The sequence below is a fragment of the Ranitomeya variabilis genome, chromosome 4 (assembly GCF_051348905.1).
Source record: "Ranitomeya variabilis isolate aRanVar5 chromosome 4, aRanVar5.hap1, whole genome shotgun sequence".
NCBI classification, from domain to species: domain Eukaryota; kingdom Metazoa; phylum Chordata; class Amphibia; order Anura; family Dendrobatidae; genus Ranitomeya; species Ranitomeya variabilis.
Genome location: NC_135235.1, coordinates 281,289,911 through 281,310,704, shown reverse-complemented (window position 1 = coordinate 281,310,704; position 20,794 = coordinate 281,289,911). Strand labels below are relative to the sequence as shown.

General features: G+C 44.0%; 1 protein-coding gene across 4 annotated transcripts in view; it reads left to right on the top strand.

Annotated features, from left to right (window-relative positions):
- Window positions 1-20,794, top strand: part of KLHL17 (kelch like family member 17) — an 85,848-nt gene that overhangs the window by 29,415 nt on the left and 35,639 nt on the right. For all 4 annotated transcript variants that reach the window (XM_077250027.1, XM_077250030.1, XM_077250028.1 and 1 more), the window contains exons 2-4: window positions 1,387-1,648; window positions 5,439-5,560; window positions 9,721-9,942. In XM_077250027.1, the coding sequence (XP_077106142.1) occupies window positions 1,387-1,648; window positions 5,439-5,560; window positions 9,721-9,942 (606 nt within the window). The remainder of the gene's footprint in view (window positions 1-1,386; window positions 1,649-5,438; window positions 5,561-9,720; window positions 9,943-20,794) is intronic.

Genomic DNA, 20,794 nt, shown 5'->3' with positions numbered 1-20,794 from the left:
GTCAGGGGTGGGATCCTGACAGAGGCCTAGCAAACAGAGAGAACGTTACGGGACCGCGCCTGCACGATATAGCGGCGGTACCCCAAGAAAGGACAAGAAGCGAGGTTTATTGTGCTGAGTGAGAAACGAGATCAACGCAACAAGGAGAATACCAGTAGGAGTCGTGCTGTAAGATGAGGCAACATCCTATTGAGGCGCATAACCGGTGGCCGGAACGCCGAGGAAGTATAGAGCTCCAAGCCAAACTTCAAACCTACGGCAGGACAGTCAGTTATAGGCGGGCTGTCTCACCCAGACCCAGGAAGACACAGGGGGGTAACAACAGGAGTGGGACAACGCTAGAGTCCTGGAAGAGCTCCGAGCCTCCCCGTCATACGGGTGCGTCCTAACCGTAAGATCAGGGGGACGTAGAGGGAGAACATCAGAATCGAGTTGTGAGGGAACACGAGAAACAAACACAACAGTTGTGGGGACTATCCCGTAAGCACAGCAGGGGAGGACCACAACACACAAGCGCAGGAAGGTAGGCACAGATTTCCACCTGCAAAGGGAACTCTGGAAGTGCCATCGGACCGGCCGGACTTGCGCAGCCTGGTTAACCGTATTCCGGATTGAGGACTCAGAAGCCTTCAGTAAAGAGGTAAAGAGACTGCAACCTGGTGTCCTCGTTATTTACTGCAACCTGCACCGCACCACTACAACATTGGCACCATACCACCACTTTTAATTGTGCGCCCCTCAGCAGGGTCACGGACCGGGTCTAGCCACCGTGACAACCCCAGAGCAGAGACTCAGAGGCCCGGTACCGGGTACCCCTCGGCCCTGCGGCAGTGCGGGCGCTGCAATTGCACCTGTCGACATTTGAGGATATTGGATTTAAATGTAAGTCCTATGTCTGGGGACAGTTACAAAATAGGATAAGGTAAAGCTGGACTCTTTCTTTCTCAGAGTCCTATAGTAACTATATGGACTACCCCCAAAATATGTATGGCCTTTTGCACTGCAGACATGTACCTTGTGTTGCCCAGTATACAATCCGGATAGAACGGAGAAGGTTTCATGTTGTCGAGACTACTTTGATTCCATAATGTTACGTTTACTCAATAAGACCAATCAGTGAAAGGTTACCCACCCATGAGGAGTTTGCTAATAAACTTTATATAGATGTAGATGTCTACCCTCACCTACTGTATTCTCACCCATCCCTTGTAGACTGTGAGCCCTCGCGGGCAGGGTCCTCTCTCCTCCTGTGTCAGTTGTGACTTGTATTGTTCAATATTATTGTACTTGTTTTTATTATGTATACCCTCCTCACATGTTAAGCGCCATGGAATAAATGGCGCTATAACAATAAATAATAGTAATGTCTTTTTTTTTATTGCACAGCTTCAACGAGTGAAGCCAGTGAAGGAGAAATCAGGAGACCAGTCCCCAGCCATGGAAGGGGCGGTGCAGCTTCTGACCCGGGAGGGCCACAGCATCTCCCACAATTCGAAACGGCACTACCACGATGCCTTCGTCTGCATGAACCGAATGCGCCAACGGGGGCTCCTGTGTGACATTGTGCTGCACGTGGGGACCAAGGAAATTAAGGGCCACAAAGTGGTGCTGGCATCCTGCAGCCCTTATTTTCACGCCATGTTTACAAGTAAGTACCTGTTACACATCTAAAAAAAAACACATCCATGTAAAATTATTATTCCAGATACCTTTATTTAGGACGTCCGTTCTATATGCAAAAGTTCTAAAGTTCTCGTGAATGTGCAAACGTCCACCTTTTTGACCAGTTGTTAAAGGGAACCTAGCAGAAACTTTTAATAAATTATTAATATGATTGTGTACCTCTTTAAAAGATAAGCCAGTGTATACTTTTATGACCCCCCAAAGTGTTTCTCCAGCAGTGAGAAATCACTTTTTGATGTTTTCTGGAAGTGCACTGAAGTGTGAAGATGCACTTACAGCTTCTTAGCCTCCTACTGTAGACCCTACCTAGTACTAGCCTCCTCTGATTGATTGACGGCTCAGTGGACATGTACCAGAGCAAAAGACCTGTAAATCAGCTGGAAGAGGGTGTTTCCATGTAGGAATACAGCGTGAGGCTGAGAAGCTGTAAGTGCACCGACCTGCCCCAATGCACTTCCAGACACAACTTACAAGCACAATTTCTCACAGCTGGAATAGAGCTTTGGGGTCATAAAGGGATCAACTTATTTATCTTTTAAAGGGCTGAACGGTTATCGAGAATTTCAGTCTCTTGATGTACAAAACTGATAGAGACATACCCCAAGCGACTTGTAATCGCAGCAAAAGGTGGCGCAACAAAGTATTAAGTTAAAGGGGCGGAATAATATTGCACGCCCCACTTTTCAGGTTTTGAATTTCCACAAAAATTTTTAAAAAATCAATAAATTTTGTTCAACTTCACAATTGTGTTCCACTTGTTGTTGATTCTTCACCAAAATTTTACATTTGGTATTTTTATGTTTGAAGCATGATATGTGGGAAAAGGCTGAAAAGTTCCAGGGGGCCGAATACTTTCGCAAGGCACTGTAAATATTTTGGGGGTGTTAACATTTCTAACAGGCTCCCTTTAAACCACAAGTTGATTCACAATAGAATTGGCTAAACCTAAATATACAGTATATTTTGATGCTGCATTTGTCGAAAAATAAAAACTTACATAAATGTGACCCTAGCTCTATCCCAGTTGTTAGAGCAGCCATTTATCTTGGAACTGTTTTCTTTCTTTTTTTTTAAATTAACCATTTTGTGAGCTATGGAGACTTTCCTTTTGTCACCCAGTCAGGGATGTATATGGATATACACAAACCCTTCCCAACGCTCTTCTTGTTTGCTAAGGTGTCCATTCATATTAGACAAGGGTGCGTTTTTTACTTTTCCCGGCAGTAAATGTTTTGCAAAAGAAGGATTAGGCATGTTGAGCGTCAGCATGGCTGACCTTTCTTTCCATGGAAGATAAGCCAATGCCAGAGATGTCTAACAGAGGATTTATTACACTCTCCCATTGAAATAAACATGGGAACCTTTCACATTGAGCATGCAGTCTTGTCTGCCAACGCCAGAAAAACAAGGAGCTGAGCAGATTTGTTTACACAATTTTTGGAAAAAGATTTAGTACATCTTGAATTTTATCTATTGATATTCCTGCTTTTCTAATGGTTAGGAGTCCAGTGGGCGGTCTTATTCAGTGACTACTGGCCTTCCCTGAATCACAGGACTCTGTCCTATGCATAGTCACTGCCTTTACATGAATCAATAATACAAGCAAATACAAGAAACTTTGTAATATCTTGTCAGAGTTGTATGCTTCTTTCTCCACCTAGGAGCCACTTCTTCTCTTTCCCTACCTCCTGAACTCATTAACCACATTGAAAATAAATTTTAGCCTATACTAGACCCACTGCCATGTCACTCAGTGATCAGAGTAGCTGCTCATTGAAGTCTATGAAGAGGGGTGGGGGTAGAGGGAGGGAATAGCCAAATTAAACAGAGCAACAGGATCTGCAGCTTTCTAGTAAGTGTTCTATCCCACCTCAGTGCTACAACACAGTGCTGCTTCTTTTCAACATGTGCTACTGAGAGATGGGAGAGCGGGAATCCCTCATGTCTTTGTGTGTTATGTATGGGAGACATCACAGCCGCCTTTCTCCACTCACTAGTTTAGAGACGACTGGAAATTAGAGCGAGTGGAGCTGCAGATGGGAAAAGTTGAATGAAACAGGTAGAGGAACAGGATCTGCAGCTTTCTAGTAAGTGTTTCATCCCACCTTAGTGCTACAACATCTTGCTACTACTTTTCAACCTGTGCTACTGAGAGATGGGATAGCGCGACCAGGTGCTACACCAGGACTGACCTCGGCCACATGGCAGCTGACCCACAACGAGATATGAAGGTGCTGGTGGACACAACTGATATACAGGCAAGCAGGTGTAGGACCCAGTTCAGACTGGAGGAACAGGAATGGCTTCAAGAATAATTGGGCCTTTGACAAGGGTGTACAAGACCCCAGATGTGGGCAGGCAGGGAGCAGCAGTAGCGCGCATGCAGAGAACGGCAGATGCGGGCAGGCAGGAAACGGCAGATGCGGGCAGGCAGGGAACGGCAGATGCGGGCAGGCAGGGAACGGCAGATGCGGGCAGGCAGGGAACGGCAGATGCGGGCAGGCAGGGAACGGCAGATGCGGGCAGGCAGGGATCGGCAGATGCGGACAGGCAGGGAACGGCAGATGCGGACAGGCAGGGAATGGCAGATGCGGACAGGCAAGGAACGGCATATGCGGGCAGGCAGGGAACGGCAGATGCGGGCAGGCAGGGAACGGCAGATGCGGGCAGGCAGGGAATGGCAGATGCGGGCATGCAGGGAACAACAGATGCAGACAGGCAAGGAACGGCAGATGCGCACAGGAACACACAGACAGACAGGGCCAAGATCACAAAGGATAGCTACAATGAAGTAGCAAGTGTACACACTAATAACAAATGTTGCACAGTGACAACAGAATAGAGATAGGTACAGGTTCAAACACTTCAAGTTTCAGAGATAGGTGTAGGTTCAGACACAGGAAATTTAGGAAAGGATCCAGACTAGATATAATCAGGTTCAGGATTGGTCGTAATCCAGACAAGGACAGACACAGATACAGATTGAGGGTTCAGGCCTGGGTATTCAGCCCCCCGGGTGGCAGGAACAGGAAAGTACCTGGTAACTCAGCAGTTGCACAAACACACTGAAAGGGAATGTTGCTCAGTCACCTCCCAACAGGTGGAGGTGCCTTAAGTACCAAGTGCCTCTCAGCAATAGGCTGGGGACACATTTGGAATGCGTGTACTGACTCTTTAAGAATCAGAAACTGCACTTGCGGGTGCCTTAAGCATGCACAGCAATCAGAGGGACCAGGAGCTCACTTCACACAGCAAGCAGAGGACAAGGAGCTCACTGCACAGCCTGGAGTGGTGAGTACGCTGGTGTCCCTGAATGGTGGAGGATGGGAAGCCATGCAGGGATGAAGGAAGTGGTGTTACGGTGTGCTATGTATGGGAAGACATTACAGCCTCCAGGCTCTACTCACTAGCTCAGAGACGACTGGAAATTAGAGAGAGTGAAGCTGCAGATGGGAAAAAAACTACTGAAAAATTCAGAATTCAAGTCATATAATGGCCACAAATAATGTTATTCTCTTTGTTATTTTTACACATGGCACATTATTATGAAATTCTATTAATCTGCTCGCCTCTTCCTGCTCTACGCCAGGCTGCTCAGATATAGGTCTGCATGCACAAATGCCACAAGTCTCAGCACAAAATATCCATAAAATGTGATAATGTGCTTTTAAGTGATTTATATTATTTCATGTTTGCTCTGAGCAAAATCCGAATTGGTTTGTATAATTGTATTTTCTTTTTCTTTTTTTTTGCAGATGAGATGAGTGAGAGTCGGCAGACTCATGTGACCTTGCATGACATTGACCCTCAAGCATTGGAGCAGCTGGTCCAGTATGCTTACACAGCAGAGATAATGGTGGGAGAGGGGAATGTGCAGGTATGGGAATGCACTGGTATTCTTAAAAACGGCTTCACATCTGCCAAGGACCAAGGTTACATGTCCACACATTGCAGTCCTTGTGATATATGCTCTGTGAACTCTACTATGACATTTCCACATACATTCATTCCCATATGTGACAGTGAGAGAGCACAGGCAGGGTCCCTGCACCCAACATAAGCCAGGCAGGCAGTCTGCCCCGGGTTCACCCCTGTCCCATGTCACACAGGAGGATAATCCTTTTGGTATTTTGGATGTGTCTGCACAGAATCCAACTAATCTTCATAAAGATTTATTATTCCAGTTCATCACCTGACTGCAGAAAATTATTGTTTGCTTATGTAAACTTTGCACCGTTCTTTGAAGTTGTAGCAAAGATTTTGATAATCTGGTTGATCACTAGTCTTAAGCAATAAGTAGATTAGATTCTTGTTTTCAATGTAGTACATTCTGCAATGTTAATAGGAGGAGAAAAGTCTATGCTAATGACTGGCCAGCTTAATGTGAATGCGTCCTCAGTAAATGACCTACCTCTTTCATTACGTTACATACATGTTTACATTATATATATATATATATATATATATATATATATATATATATATACACTATAGCGATATGTATTAAACAATAGTAAGAACAATAAAGGTGTGTGTGTGTGTGTATATACTGTATATATATATATATATATATATATATATATATATATATATATATATATATACACACCTTTATTATTGTATATATACAGTACAGACCAAAAGTTTGGACACACCTTCTCATTTCAAGATTTTTCTGTATTTTCGTGACTATGAAAATTGTACATTCACACTGAAGGCATCAAAACTATGAATTAACACATGTGGAATTATATACTTAACAAAAAAGTGTGAAACAACTGAAAATATGTCTTATATTCTAGGTTCTTCAAAGTAGCCACCTTTTGCTTTGATGACTGCTTTGCACACTCTTGGCATTCTCTTGATGAGCTTCAAGAGGTAGTCACCGGGAATGGTTTTCACTTCACAGGTGTGCCCTGTCAGGTTTAATAAGTGGGATTTCTTGCCTTATAAATGGGGTTGGGCCCATCAGTTGTGTTGTGAAGAAGTCTGGTGGATACACAGCTGATAGTCCTACTGAATAGACTGTTAGAATTTGTATTATGGCAAGAAAAAAGCAGCTAAGTAAAGAAAAACGAGTGGCCATCATTGCTTTAAGAAATGAAGGTCAGGCAGTCAGAAAAATTGGGAAAACTTTGAAAGTGTCTCCAAGTGCAGTGGCAAAAACCATCAAGCGCTACAAAGAAACTGGCTCACATGAGGACCGCCCCAGGTAAGGAAGACCAAGAGTCACCTCTGCTTCTGAGGATAAGTTTATCCGAGTCACCAGCCTCAGAAATCGCAGGTTAACAGCAGCTCAGATTAGAGACCAGGTCAATGCCACACAGAGTTCTAGCAGCAGACAGATCTCTACAACAACTGTTAAGAGGAGACTTTGTGCAGCAGCCCTTCATGGTAAAATAGCTGCTAGGAAACCACTGCTAACGACAGGCAACAAGCAGAAGAGACTTGTTTGGGCTAAAGAACACAAGGAATGGACATTAGACCAGTGGAAATCTGTGCTTTGGTCTGAGTCCAAATTTGAGATCTTTGGTTCCAACCACCGTGTCTTTGTGCGACTCAGAAAAAGTGAACGGATGGACTCTACATGCCTGGTTCCCACCGTGAAGCTTGGAGGAGGAGGTGTGATGGTGTGGGGGTGCTTTGCTGGTGACACTGTTGGGGATTTATTCAAAATTGAAGTCATACTGAACCAGCATGGCTACCACAGCATCTTGCAGCGGCATGCTATTCCATCCGGTTTGCGTTTAGTTGGACCATCATTTATTTTTCAACAGGACAATGACCCCAAACACACCTCCAGGCTGTGTAAGGGCTATTTGACCAAGAAGGAGAGTGATGGGGTGCTACGCCAGATGACCTGGCCTCCACAGTCACCAGACCTGAACCGAATCGAGATGGTTTGGGGTGAGCTGGACCGCAGAGTGAAGGCAAAAGGGCCAACAAGTGCTAAGCATCTCTGGGAACTCGTTCAAGATTGTTGGAAGACCATTCCCAGTGACTACCTCTTGAAGCTCATCAAGAGAATGCCAAGAGTGTGCAAAGCAGTCATCAAAGCAAAAGGTGGCTACTTTGAAGAACCTAGAATATAAGACATATTTTCAGTTGTTTCACTTTTTTTGTTAAGTATATAATTCCACATGTGTTAATTCATAGTTTTAATGCCTTCAGTGTGAATGTACAATTTTTATAGTCATGAAAATACAGAAAAATCTTTAAATGAGAAGGTGTGTCCAAACTTTTGGTCTGTACTGTATATATATTTTATATACACATATATACAGGGGTTGGACAAAATAATGGAAACACCTGGAAATATCAACAAAAGTTAGTTTAATTTGGTATAGGTCCACCTTTTGCGGCGATTATAGCCTCAATTCTCCGAGGTATGGATTCATACAAGGTGTGAATTGTTTCCAAAGGAATTTTAGCCCATTCTGCAGTTAAAACACCCTCCAGTTCTTTGAGCGACGATGGCGGCGGAAATCCACGTCTAACTTGAATCTCTAAAATCGACCATAAATGCTCAATAATGTTGAGGTCTGGGGATTGTGGGGGCCAGATGAGATGCTCAACTTCATTAGAATGTTCCTTGCGTCATGCTTTAACGATTCTAGCTGTATGAATTGGTGCTTTATCATCCTGAAAGATGGCGTTCCCCTCCGGGAACAGTGCTTGAACCATTGGGTGCACTTGATTGCCCAAAATGCCTAAATAATCTCGGCTGTTAATTCTTCCATGAAGGGATATCATTGGCCCAGCGGATCTCCATGAAATAGTACCCCAGGTCATCACAGAACCTCAGCCATGATTTATGGTTGGGAGAAGGCAGTCTGGATGGAATGCTTCTTTCAGCTGTCTCCAAGCGTACACTTGGCCGGAAGTCAGAAATAGGGTAAACGATGATTCATTTGAGAATATCACATGTTTCCACTGCTCGAGGGACCAATTCTGGAGGTTTCTACAGCACTCTAAACGCTTGGAAACATTTGTCATTGAGAGCAGCGGTTTTCTAATTGCAGCTCTTCCGTGGAATCCAGATTTTTGCGGCTCCCGACGAACAGTTTTCGTGGAAACTAGGTTCTGTAGGTGTTCATTGCACTCAGCAGTGATTTTCGGAGCCGTGGTCTTGCGATCCTCTCTCACAATTTGCTTTAGAGTCTGACGGTCTCTCTCAGTCAACTTCGACTTTCGGCCGGACCTGTGCTTTGCTGCGGACGTTTTTTCCTTCTCTTTCAAACGCAGTCATTACTTTGGAGACAGTACCTCTTGACACGCCAAGCATTCGGGCACTTTCTGTTACACTAGCTCCTGCCATACGAGCACCAACAATTTGGCCTCTTTGAAAATCTGAGAGGTCTGCCATTGGTATCAGGTTTTCAGTAATGTACTTACAATTCAGCAAAGCAGACAGTTAATTTACATACACATATCACATAACACAAATAATCAACTACATAACATTACCATATGTCACGGTTTGCATGGTTATAACATGTTCGAAGATTATTATGCCAAAATGTTAGGTGTTTACATTATTCTGTCCAACCCCTGTATACGTGTGTGTGTGTGTGTGTGTGTGTGTGTGTGTGTGTGTGTGTGTGTGTGTGTGTGTGTGTGTGTATGTATGTGTATGTATATATATATATATATATATATATATATATATTACACACACACACACACACACACAGGAAAAAGTATATAGTCAGCCACCAATTGTGCAGGTTCTCCCACCTGAAAAGATGAGGGAGGCCTGTAATTGACATCATAGGTAGACCACAACTATGAGAGTCAAAATGAGAAAACAAATCCAGAAAATCACCTTTGGCAAGATTTATTTTGCAAATTATGGTGGCAAGTAACAGGTGTGGGCAATATGAAAATCACCCCTGAAACCAGATAAAAAAGGGGATGATCCCTTGATCTTAATCGTGCTGAATTATCGCACCGCGCGTTGCAAACTCAAACTTTGCGCAGTTGTGTACAATCACCTTGTAGAATCACCGACTGACGTCCCAGGTTTTCTCCTTCCAGACTCTGCTGCCGGCCGCCAGTCTCTTGCAGCTGAACGGAGTGAGAGACGCCTGCTGCAAGTTCCTGCTTAGCCAGCTCGACCCTTCCAACTGTCTTGGCATACGCGGCTTTGCAGACACACATTCTTGTAGCGACCTGCTCAAGTCTGCGCACAAGTATGTCCTGCAACACTTTGTAGAGGTGTCCAAGACTGAAGAGTTCATGCTTCTGCCTTTAAAACAGGTAATCTGAATTCAGATATGTTGGTATTGTAATATGGTAAAAGGGGGCACCATATCTACCCATATATAAATATAGGGGATTTTTCTGGGGTAGGTTTGTTGAAGAAAATTCTGCACCCTAAAATTGTTCTATGCGTCTGAATGGGGTTGTTTCTGCAGCATGTGTCTTATATAAACAATGAAGACATTTTATTTATTCTATTTCTGGACATTTCCTCTAATTCCTTGTGCTGTGGGTCGTGTTTTCTCCTATATTTATGTATGTCTCCCAATAGGGGTGACAGATAGGGAAAGACCATATATTTATAATGACAGTGCTAAACTTGGACACTATACAGCTGGCACAAAAAAGGTTTTGGTGTATGAAGAATAGAAGTTGGGAGCCAAAAGATTTACTTTTATCGCAGTACTATAAGTGGAGGATGAAATAGGCAATCCATGGTGTGATATCCATCCTACCACTAAGCACCACCATCTACCTGGAGTGCTGACCATAACCTTTCCACATAGTGGAGATGGCGTAGCACCCTGGCACCAGGAATGCCCATCAGTGCCCCTGCTTTCCAAGAGAAGTCTATGGCCACTTTGTATGACTGGAATTTTTTTTAAAGGTTTATGAGATTCAGTACAGCTTTGTGCTATGGATTTTCTGTGATTTGTGTGATTGTTCTATGAAGTATATGCACAGAAGCCACTTCTGGGCTGAGGCTTAGTGTATCTGTCAAGGCACTGTTGCAGGATATCCCGGGCTATTGACTCTTTCCCGAAAGGGGCGCCCTAGCTATTTCTGCTCCCGGATTACTTCTGATGGTGAAAATGACTGGACTACGTGCCTTGCTGAGTTCTTAAATCAGTCCTTATATGTCCCCTCCCACACCCAGGGAAGTGAGGAGTTGTAGTGCATAAGAATACGCAACCAGACTAACAAGGCAAGACGTACTGGGATAAATGAAAATCTCAAACATAGAAATATGAGCTCACAAACAGAGTGGCACACCAGAAAGTAAAGGAAGGAAAAACCAAATAAGAGAGGATGAGGATATGCACACAGACACATCACTAAGCAACAGTCTTCTCAACAGTGTTTCAAATGCCTCCTTAAAGAACCAGGCAGTATGACACTAACACTGGCAATCCCTGATTCCCAGAGGAGAGTATATCTTTCAAAGGGGAGTGGCCAACACTGAACAGCTGAGACCATCAAAGCAGGAAAGCTTCAGGAGCGCTCAACTGAACAAATTAACCCCTGCACTGCTAGCAAGAACCTGCAATGTGAAGTGCTTCTAATTAGTGCAGGAATATGAGAAATCAGACACCTTACTTCTGGCCCCTGTGTGTTGCAGTAAACCTGTGACAATATGCCTAAGATCACTTGGGTACAAAAAAAAAAGGAAACTATAGTCTGGAAATGTTCATTGACTTCTGTGGGAGAATGGCCATGCTCTGTAATCTGTGCAGAGGTCATTGTGCAGAGAGAGGTAGGAAGTGAGCTATGATTATTAGCCAAGGCCGGCTTAAGGCTTATGCTGGTGTCATGGTTCTCAATGGCAAGAGACCGTAGTAAAGCATACAAAGGACTAGCTCTTGGAAGATGGGAACTCGAGCTGACTGTGAGCTAAACCTACCGCACAACTAACAGTGGCCGGGTAGCGTGCCTACGTTTTATCCCTAGACGCCCAGCGCCAGCCGGAGAACTGACTGACCCTAGCAGATGAAAATACAGACCTGGCTTACCTCTAGAGAAATTTTCCCCAAAAGGCAGACAGTAGCCCCCACATGTAATGTCGGTGATTTTAGAGGAAATTGACATACGAAGTATGAAGATAGGTTTAGCAAATTGAGGTCCGCTTACTAGATAGTAGGAAGACAGAAAAGGGAACTACACAGTCAGCTGAAAACCCTTTCAAAACACCATCCTGAAATTACTTTAAGACTCTAATATCAACTCATGACACCAGAGTGGCAATTTCAGCTCACAAGAGCTTCCAGCCTCAGAAATATTCAAACACAGAGAACTGGAACAAAAATGCAAAACAAACTTAGGACTACAAGTCCAACTTAGCTGATAGTAGTCTAGGAGCAGGAACATGCAACAGAAAGGCTTCTGGTAACATTGTTGGCCGGCATAGAAATGACTGAGGAGCAAGGCTAAATAGACAACTCCCACATCCTGATGGAAACAGGTGAACAGAGGCGATGAAGCACACAAGTTCAGTACCACCAGTGACCACCGGGGGAGCCCAGAAACCAAATTCACAACAGTACCCCCCCCTCAAGGAGGGGGCACCGAACCCTCACCAGAACCACCAGGGCGATCAGGATGAGCCCTATGAAAGGCACGGACCAAATCGGAGGCATGAACATCAGAGGCTGTCACCCAAGAATTATCCTCCTGACCGTAGCCCTTCCACTTGACCAGATACTGAAGTCTCCGTCTGGAAACACGGGAGTCCAAGATCTTCTCGACAACGTACTCCAACTCACCCTCAACCAACCCCGGAGCAGGAGGCTCAACGGAAGGCACAACCGGTACCTCATACCTGCGCAACAATGACCGATGGAAGACATTATGAATAGAAAAAGATGCAGGGAGGTCCAAACGAAAGGACACAGGGTTAAGAATCTCCAATATCTTGTACGGGCCGATGAACCGAGGCTTAAACTTAGGAGAAGAAACCTTCATAGGGACAAAACGAGAAGACAACCACACCAAGTCCCCAACACAAAGACGAGGACCAACACGACGACGGCGGTTGGCAAAATGCTGAGTCTTCTCCTGGGACAACTTCAAATTGTCTACCACATGCCCCCAAATCTGATGCAACCTCTCCACCACAGCATCCACTCCAGGACAATCCGAAGACTCCACCTGACCGGAAGAGAAACGAGGATGAAACCCCGAATTACAGAAGAAAGGAGAAACCAAGGTGGCAGAACTAGCCCGATTATTGAGGGCAAACTCCGCCAAGGGCAAAAAGGCAACCCAATCATCCTGATCCGCAGACACAAAACACCTCAAATAAGTCTCCAAGGTCTGATTAGTTCGCTCGGTCTGGCCATTAGTCTGAGGATGGAAAGCAGACGAAAAAGACAAATCAATGCCCATCCTAGCACAGAACGCTCGCCAAAATCTAGACACGAATTGGGTTCCCCTGTCAGACACGATATTCTCCGGAATACCATGCAAGCGAACCACATTTTGAAAAAAACAGAGGAACCAGCTCGGATGAGGAAGGCAATTTAGGCAAGGGGACCAAATGGACCATCTTAGAGAAACGGTCACACACCACCCAGATGACAGACATCTTCTGAGAAACAGGGAGATCAGAAATAAAATCCATGGAGATGTGAGTCCAAGGCCTCTTCGGAATAGGCAAAGATAACAACAATCCACTAGCCCGAGAACAACAAGGCTTGGCCCGAGCACAAACATCACAAGACTGCACAAAACCTCGCACATCTCGCGACAGGGAAGGCCACCAGAAGGACCTAGCCACCAAATCCCTGGTACGAAAGATTCCAGGATGACCAGCTAACGCAGAAGAATGGACCTCCGAGATGACTCTACTGGTCCAATCATCAGGAACAAACATTCTACCAGGCGGGCAACGATCAGGTCTATCCGCCTGAAACTCCTGCAAGACCCGTCGCAAGTCTGGGGAAACAGCAGATAATATCACACCATCCTTAAGGATACCTGTAGGTTCAGAATTACCAGGGGAATCAGGCTCAAAACTCCTAGAAAGGGCATCCGCCTTCACATTTTTTGAACCCGGTAGGTAAGAAACCACAAAATTAAACCGAGACAAAAATAACGACCAGCGCGCCTGTCTAGGATTCAGGCGCCTGGCAGACTCAAGATAAATCAAATTCTTGTGGTCGGTCAATACCACCACCTGATGTCTAGCCCCCTCAAGCCAATGACGCCACTCCTCAAAAGCCCACTTCATAGCCAAGAGCTCCCGATTACCAATGTCATAATTTCGCTCAGCGGGCGAAAATTTACGAGAAAAGAACGCGCAAGGTCTCATCACGGAGCAGTCGGAACTTTTCTGCGACAAAACCGCCCCAGCTCCGATTTCTGAAGCGTCGACCTCAACCTGAAAAGGAAGAGTAACATCAGGCTGACGCAATACAGGGGCGGAAGAAAAGCGGCGCTTAAGCTCCCGAAAGGCCTCCACAGCAGCAGGGGACCAATCAGCAACATCAGCACCCTTCTTAGTCAAATCAGTCAACGGTTTAGCAACATCAGAAAAACCAGTTATAAATCGACGATAAAAATTAGCAAAGCCCAAAAACTTCTGAAGGCTCTTAAGAGAAGAGGGTTGCGTCCAATCACAAATAGCCTGAACCTTGACAGGGTCCATCTCAATGGAAGAGGGGGAAAAAATGTACCCCAAAAACGAAATCTTTTGAACCCCAAAAACGCACTTAGAACCCTTTACACACAAGGAATTAGAGCGCAAAACCTGAAAAACCCTCCTGACCTGTTGGACATGAGAGTCCCAGTCATCCGAAAAAATCAAAATATCATCCAGATACACAATCATAAATTTATCCAAATATTCACGGAAAATGTCATGCATAAAAGACTGAAAGACTGAAGGGGCATTTGAAAGACCAAAAGGCATTACTAAATACTCAAAATGGCCCTCAGGCGTATTAAATGCGGTTTTCCACTCATCCCCCTGCTTAATTCGCACTAAATTATACGCCCCACGAAGATCAATCTTAGAGAACCACTTGGCCCCCTTTATTCGAGCAAACAAATCAGTAAGCAGTGGCAAAGGATACTGATATTTAACCGTGATTTTATTCAAAAGCCGATAATCAATACACGGCCTCAAAGAGCCATCTTTTTTAGATACAAAGAAAAAACCGGCTCCTAAGGGAGATGACGAAGGACGAATATGTCCCTTTTCCAAGGACTCCTTAATATATTCCCGCATAGCAGCATGTTCAGGCACAGATAGATTAAATAAACGACCCTTTGGAAACTTACTGCCCGGAATCAGATCTATTGTACAATCGCAATCTCTGTGCGGAGGTAGTGAACCAATTTTAGGCTCCTCAAAAACGTCACGATAATCAGATAAAAATTCCGGAATCTCAGAGGGAATAGATGACGAAATGGAAACCAAAGGTACGTCCCCATGAGTCCCCTGACATCCCCAGCTTAACACAGACATTGCTTTCCAGTCGAGGACTGGGTTATGAGATTGCAGCCATGGCAATCCAAGCACCAACACATCATGTAGATTATACAACACAAGGAAGCGAATAATCTCCTGGTGATCCGGATTAATACGCATAGTTACTTGTGTCCAGTATTGTGGTTTATTACTAGCCAATGGCGTGGAGTCAATACCCTTCAGAGGTATAGGAACTTCCAGAGGCTCTAAATTAAACCCACAGCGTTTGGCAAAGGACCAATCCATAAGACTCAAAGCGGCGCCAGAGTCGACATAGGCGTCCGCGGTAATAGACGATAAAGAGCAAATCAAGGTCACAGATAGAATAAACTTGGACTGTAAAGTACCAATTGAAACAGACTTATCAACCTTCTTAGTACGTTTAGAGCATGCTGATATAACATGAGTTGAATCACCACAATAGAAGCATAACCCATTTTTTCGCCTAAAATTCTGTCGTTCGCTTCTGGACAGAATTCTATCACATTGCATAATCTCTGGCGCCTTCTCAGTAGACACCGCCAAATGGTGCACAGGTTTGCGCTCCCGCAAACGCCGATCAATCTGAATAGCCATTGTCATGGACTCATTCAGACCTGCAGGCACAGGGAACCCCACCATAACATCTTTAATGGCATCAGAGAGACCCTCTCTGAAATTCGCCGCCAGGGCGCACTCATTCCACTGAGTAAGCACAGACCACTTACGAAATTTTTGGCAGTATATTTCAGCCTCATCTTGCCCTTGAGACAGGGCCATCAAGGCTTTTTCAGCCTGAATCTCTAAATGAGGTTCCTCATAAAGCAACCCCAAAGCCAGGAAAAACGCATCCACATTGAGCAACGCAGGATCCCCTGGTGCCAAAGCAAATGCCCAATCCTGAGGGTCGCCCCGGAGCAAGGAAATTACAATCCTGACCTGCTGTGCAGGATCTCCAGCGGAGCGAGATCTCAGAGACAAAAATAATTTACAATTATGTTTGAAATTCTGGAAGCGAGATCTATCCCCGGAGAAAAATTCAGGCAAAGGTACTCTAGGTTCAGATATAGGAGCATGAATTACAAAATCCTGTAAACTTTGAACATTCATAGCGAGATTATTCAAACCTGTAGCTAAACTCTGAGGATCCATTTTCATCAGGTGAAATCAGAACCATTCAAGGATTAGAAGGAGAGAGAGACGAAGGCTGCAGTAAGCAGAGATGCTAGTGAATCAACTAATGAGCAAACTCAGGGGAAAAAAAAAAAAATTCTCTGCAGACTTCTTTTCTCTCCTTTCTTCTGCCAATTATTTTAACCCTTGTCCGGCCAAACTGTCATGGTTCTCAATGGCAAGAGACCGTAGTAAAGCATACAAAGGACTAGCTCTTGGAAGATGGGAACTCGAGCTGACTGTGAGCTAAACCTACCGCACAACTAACAGTGGCCGGGTAGCGTGCCTACGTTTTATCCCTAGACGCCCAGCGCCAGCCGGAGAACTGACTGACCCTAGCAGATGAAAATACAGACCTGGCTTACCTCTAGAGAAATTTTCCCCAAAAGGCAGACAGTAGCCCCCACATGTAATGTCGGTGATTTTAGAGGAAATTGACATACGAAGTATGAAGATAGGTTTAGCAAATTGAGGTCCGCTTACTAGATAGTAGGAAGACAGAAAAGGGAACTACACAGTCAGCTGAAAACCCTTTCAAAACACCATCCTGAAATTACTTTAAGACTCTAATATCAACTCATGACACCAGAGTGGCAATTTCAGCTCACAAGAGCTTCCAGCCTCAGAAATATTCAAACACAGAGAACTGGAACAAAAATGCAAAACAAACTTAGGACTACAAGTCCAACTTAGCTGATAGTAGTCTAGGAGCAGGAACATGCAACAGAAAGGCTTCTGGTAACATTGTTGGCCGGCATAGAAATGACTGAGGAGCAAGGCTAAATAGACAACTCCCACATCCTGATGGAAACAGGTGAACAGAGGCGATGAAGCACACAAGTTCAGTACCACCAGTGACCACCGGGGGAGCCCAGAAACCAAATTCACAACATGCTGGTCTTTGGGCGAAAGTACACTTATCTCTCTTGCCTTTGTTTTTCCCTCTTTGCCTTCAAAGAGCTATATCTTTTTCATTCCTTGGTCCTTATGAGTGGTAGATTTTACTGCTACCATTTTTTGGGTTCCATACAACTTCTTAATCCCTTTCAACTCTATTTTATGGGAGGCGAAAAGTGCTGTTTTTTTTTTTTCTTTTTTTAATTTTGTTTTTCACTGTTTGGGACAAACATAATTTTTATTACTTTGTGGTGATACCAAAGATGTAAATGTGCTTTATATTATTTAGATTTTACTTGCGTTTCCAGAAAAGCCAGTGAAATTGACAAATTTATAATATACATGTGTAATATATATAATATATTATGTGTGTATGTAATATATACACCCTAATATATATATACTAGCTGAAGAGCCCGGCGTTGCCTGGGCATAGTAAATATCTGTGGTTAGTTATAGCACCTCACTTATTTTCCCATCACGCCTCTCATTTAGCAATTTAGCACCTCACTTCTCTCATTTTCCCATCACACCTCTCATTTTTCCCCTCACATCTTGAATTTTCCCCCTCACATCTCTCATTTTCTCCCTCATTCCTCTCATTCCCCCCTAACACTTGTCATTTCGACCTCACATCTGTCATTTTCCGATCACTCCACTATTTTCCCTCACTCCTCTCATTTTGCACTCACACCTTTTCATGTTCCCCTCGGTATATACATTTTTGTCATTTCCCTTATATATAGTATACACCTGTATGTCATCTCCTGTATATAGCATATACCTGTATGTCATCTCCCCTGTATATAGTATATACCTGTATGTCATCTCCCCTGTAAATAGTATATACCTGCTGTATGTCATCTCCTCCTGTATATAGTATATACCTGTGTGTCATCTGCTCCTGTATATAGAATATACCTTTATGTCATCTCCTCCTGTATATAGTATATACCTGTGTGTCATCTGCTCCTGTATATAATATATATCTGTGTGTCATCTCCTCCTGTATATAGTATATATGTGTGTCATCTCCTCCTGTATTTGACCTCGTTCACACGTTATTTGGTTAGTATTTTTACCTCAGTATTTGTAAACTAAATTGGCATACACATAATAGACAGGTCATGTGACTGACAGCTGCCGTATTTCTATATGGTACAGTTATGGCTCTTGTAGTTTGTCTGCTTATTAATCAGATTTTTATTTTTGAAGGATAATACCAGACTTGTGTGTGTTTTAGGGCGAGTTTCATGTGTCAAGTTGTGTGTGTTGAGTTGCGTGTGGCGACATGCATGTAGCGACTTTTGTGAGATGAGTTTTGTGTGGTGACACGCATGTAGCAACTTTTTGTGTGTCGAGTTGCATGTGACAGGTTAGTGTAGCAAGTCGGGTGCAGCAAGTTTTGCGCGTGGCGAGTTTTATGTGTGGTGCGTTTTCAGTATGTGCAAGTTTTTGTGTGAGGCAACTTTTGCATGTGTTGCAACTTTTGTGCATGTGGCAATTTTTCCACGTGTGCAAGTTTTGCGTGTGCCGAGTTTTCCATGAGGTGAGTTTTTGCACGTGTGGCGAGTTTTGCGTGAGCCTAGTTTTGCATGTGGTGAGTTTTGCGCGTGGCGAGTTTTGAGCGGTGACTTTTGTGTTTCGACTTTTATGTGGCGAGGTTGGTGTATGTGTGGTGAAATGTGTGCTGAGGGTGATATGTGTGCTGAGGGTGATATGTGTTCAAGCACGTGGTAGTGTGTGGCGCATTTTGTGTGTGTGTTCATATCCCCGTGTGTGGTGAGCATCCCATGTCGGGGCCCCACCTTAGCAACTGTATGGTATATACTCTTTGGCGCCATCGCTCTCAGGCTGCCGTCACACTAGCAGTATTTGGTCAGTATTTTACATCAGTATTTGTAAGCCAAAACCAGGAGTGGAAAAAATATAGGAAAAGTATAATAGAAACATATGCACCACTTCTGCATTTATCACCCACTCCTGGTTTTGGCTTACAAATACTGATGTAAAATACTAACCAAATACTGCTAGTGTGACGGCAGCCTCATTCTTTAAGTCCCCCTTGTTCACATCTGGCAGCTGTCAATTTGCCTCGAACACTTTTCCTTTCACTTATTCCCCATTATGTAGATAGGGGCAAAATTGTTTGGTGAATTGGAACACGTGGGGTTAAAATTTCACCTCACAACATAGCCTATGACGCTCTCGGGGTCCAGACGTGTGACTGTGCAAAATTTTGTGGCCGTAGCTGCGACGGTGCAGATGCCAATCCCGGACATACATATATATATATATATATATATATATATATATATATAGCTGAATGTGTGTGTGTATGTCCGGGATTGGCATCTGCACCGTCGCAGCTACGGCCACAAAATTTTGCACAGTCACACGTCTGGACCCCGAGAGCGTCATAGGCTATGTTGTGAGGTGAAATTTTAACCCCACGTGTTCCAATTCACCAAACAATTTTGCCCCTATCTACATAATGGGGAATAAGTGAAAGGAAAAGTGTTCGAGGCAAATTGACAGCTGCCAGATGTGAACAAGGGGGACTTAAAGAATGAGGCTGCCGTCACACTAGCAGTATTTGGTTAGTATTTTACATCAGTATTTGTAAGCCAAAACCAGGAGTGGGTGATAAATGCAGAAGTGGTGCATATGTTTCTATTATACTTTTCCTATATTTTTTCCACTCCTGGTTTTGGCTTACAAATACTGATGTAAAATACTGACCAAATACTGCTAGTGTGACGGCAGCCTCATTCTTTAAGTCCCCCTTGTTCACATCTGGCAGCTGTCAATTTGCCTCGAACACTTTTCCTTTCACTTATTCCCCATTATGTAGATAGGGGCAAAATTGTTTGGTGAATTGGAACACGTGGGGTTAAAATTTCACCTCACAACATAGCCTATGACGCTCTCGGGGTCCAGACGTGTGACTGTGCAAAACTTTGTGGCAGTAGCTGAGACGGTGCAGATGCCAATCCCGGACATACACACACACATTCAGCTATATATATATATATATATATATATATATACATATATGTGTGTGTGTGTGTGTGTGTGTGTGTGTGTGTGTGTGTGTGTGTGTGTGTGTGTGTGTGTGTGTGTGTGTGTGTGTGTGTGTGTGTGTGTGTGTGTGTGTATATATATATATATATATATATATATATATATATATATATATATATATATAGTACAGACCAAAAGTTTGGACACACCTTCTCATTTAAAGATTTTTCTGTATTTTCAGGACTATGAAAATTGTACATTCACACTGAAGGCATCAAAACTATGAATTAACACACGTGGAATTATATACTTAACAAAAAGGTGTGAAACAACTGAAATTATGTCTTATATTCTGTGTTCTTCAAAGTAGCCACCTTTTGCTTTGATGACTGCTTTGCACACTCTTGGCATTCTCTTGATGAGCTTCAAGAGGTAGTCACCGGGAATGGTCTTCCAACAATCTTGAAGGAGTTCCCAGAGATGCTTAGCACTTGTTGGCCCTTTTGCCTTCACTCTGCGGTCCAGCTCACCCCAAACCATCTCGATTGGGTTCAGGTCTGGTGACTCTGGAGGCCAGGTCATCTGGCG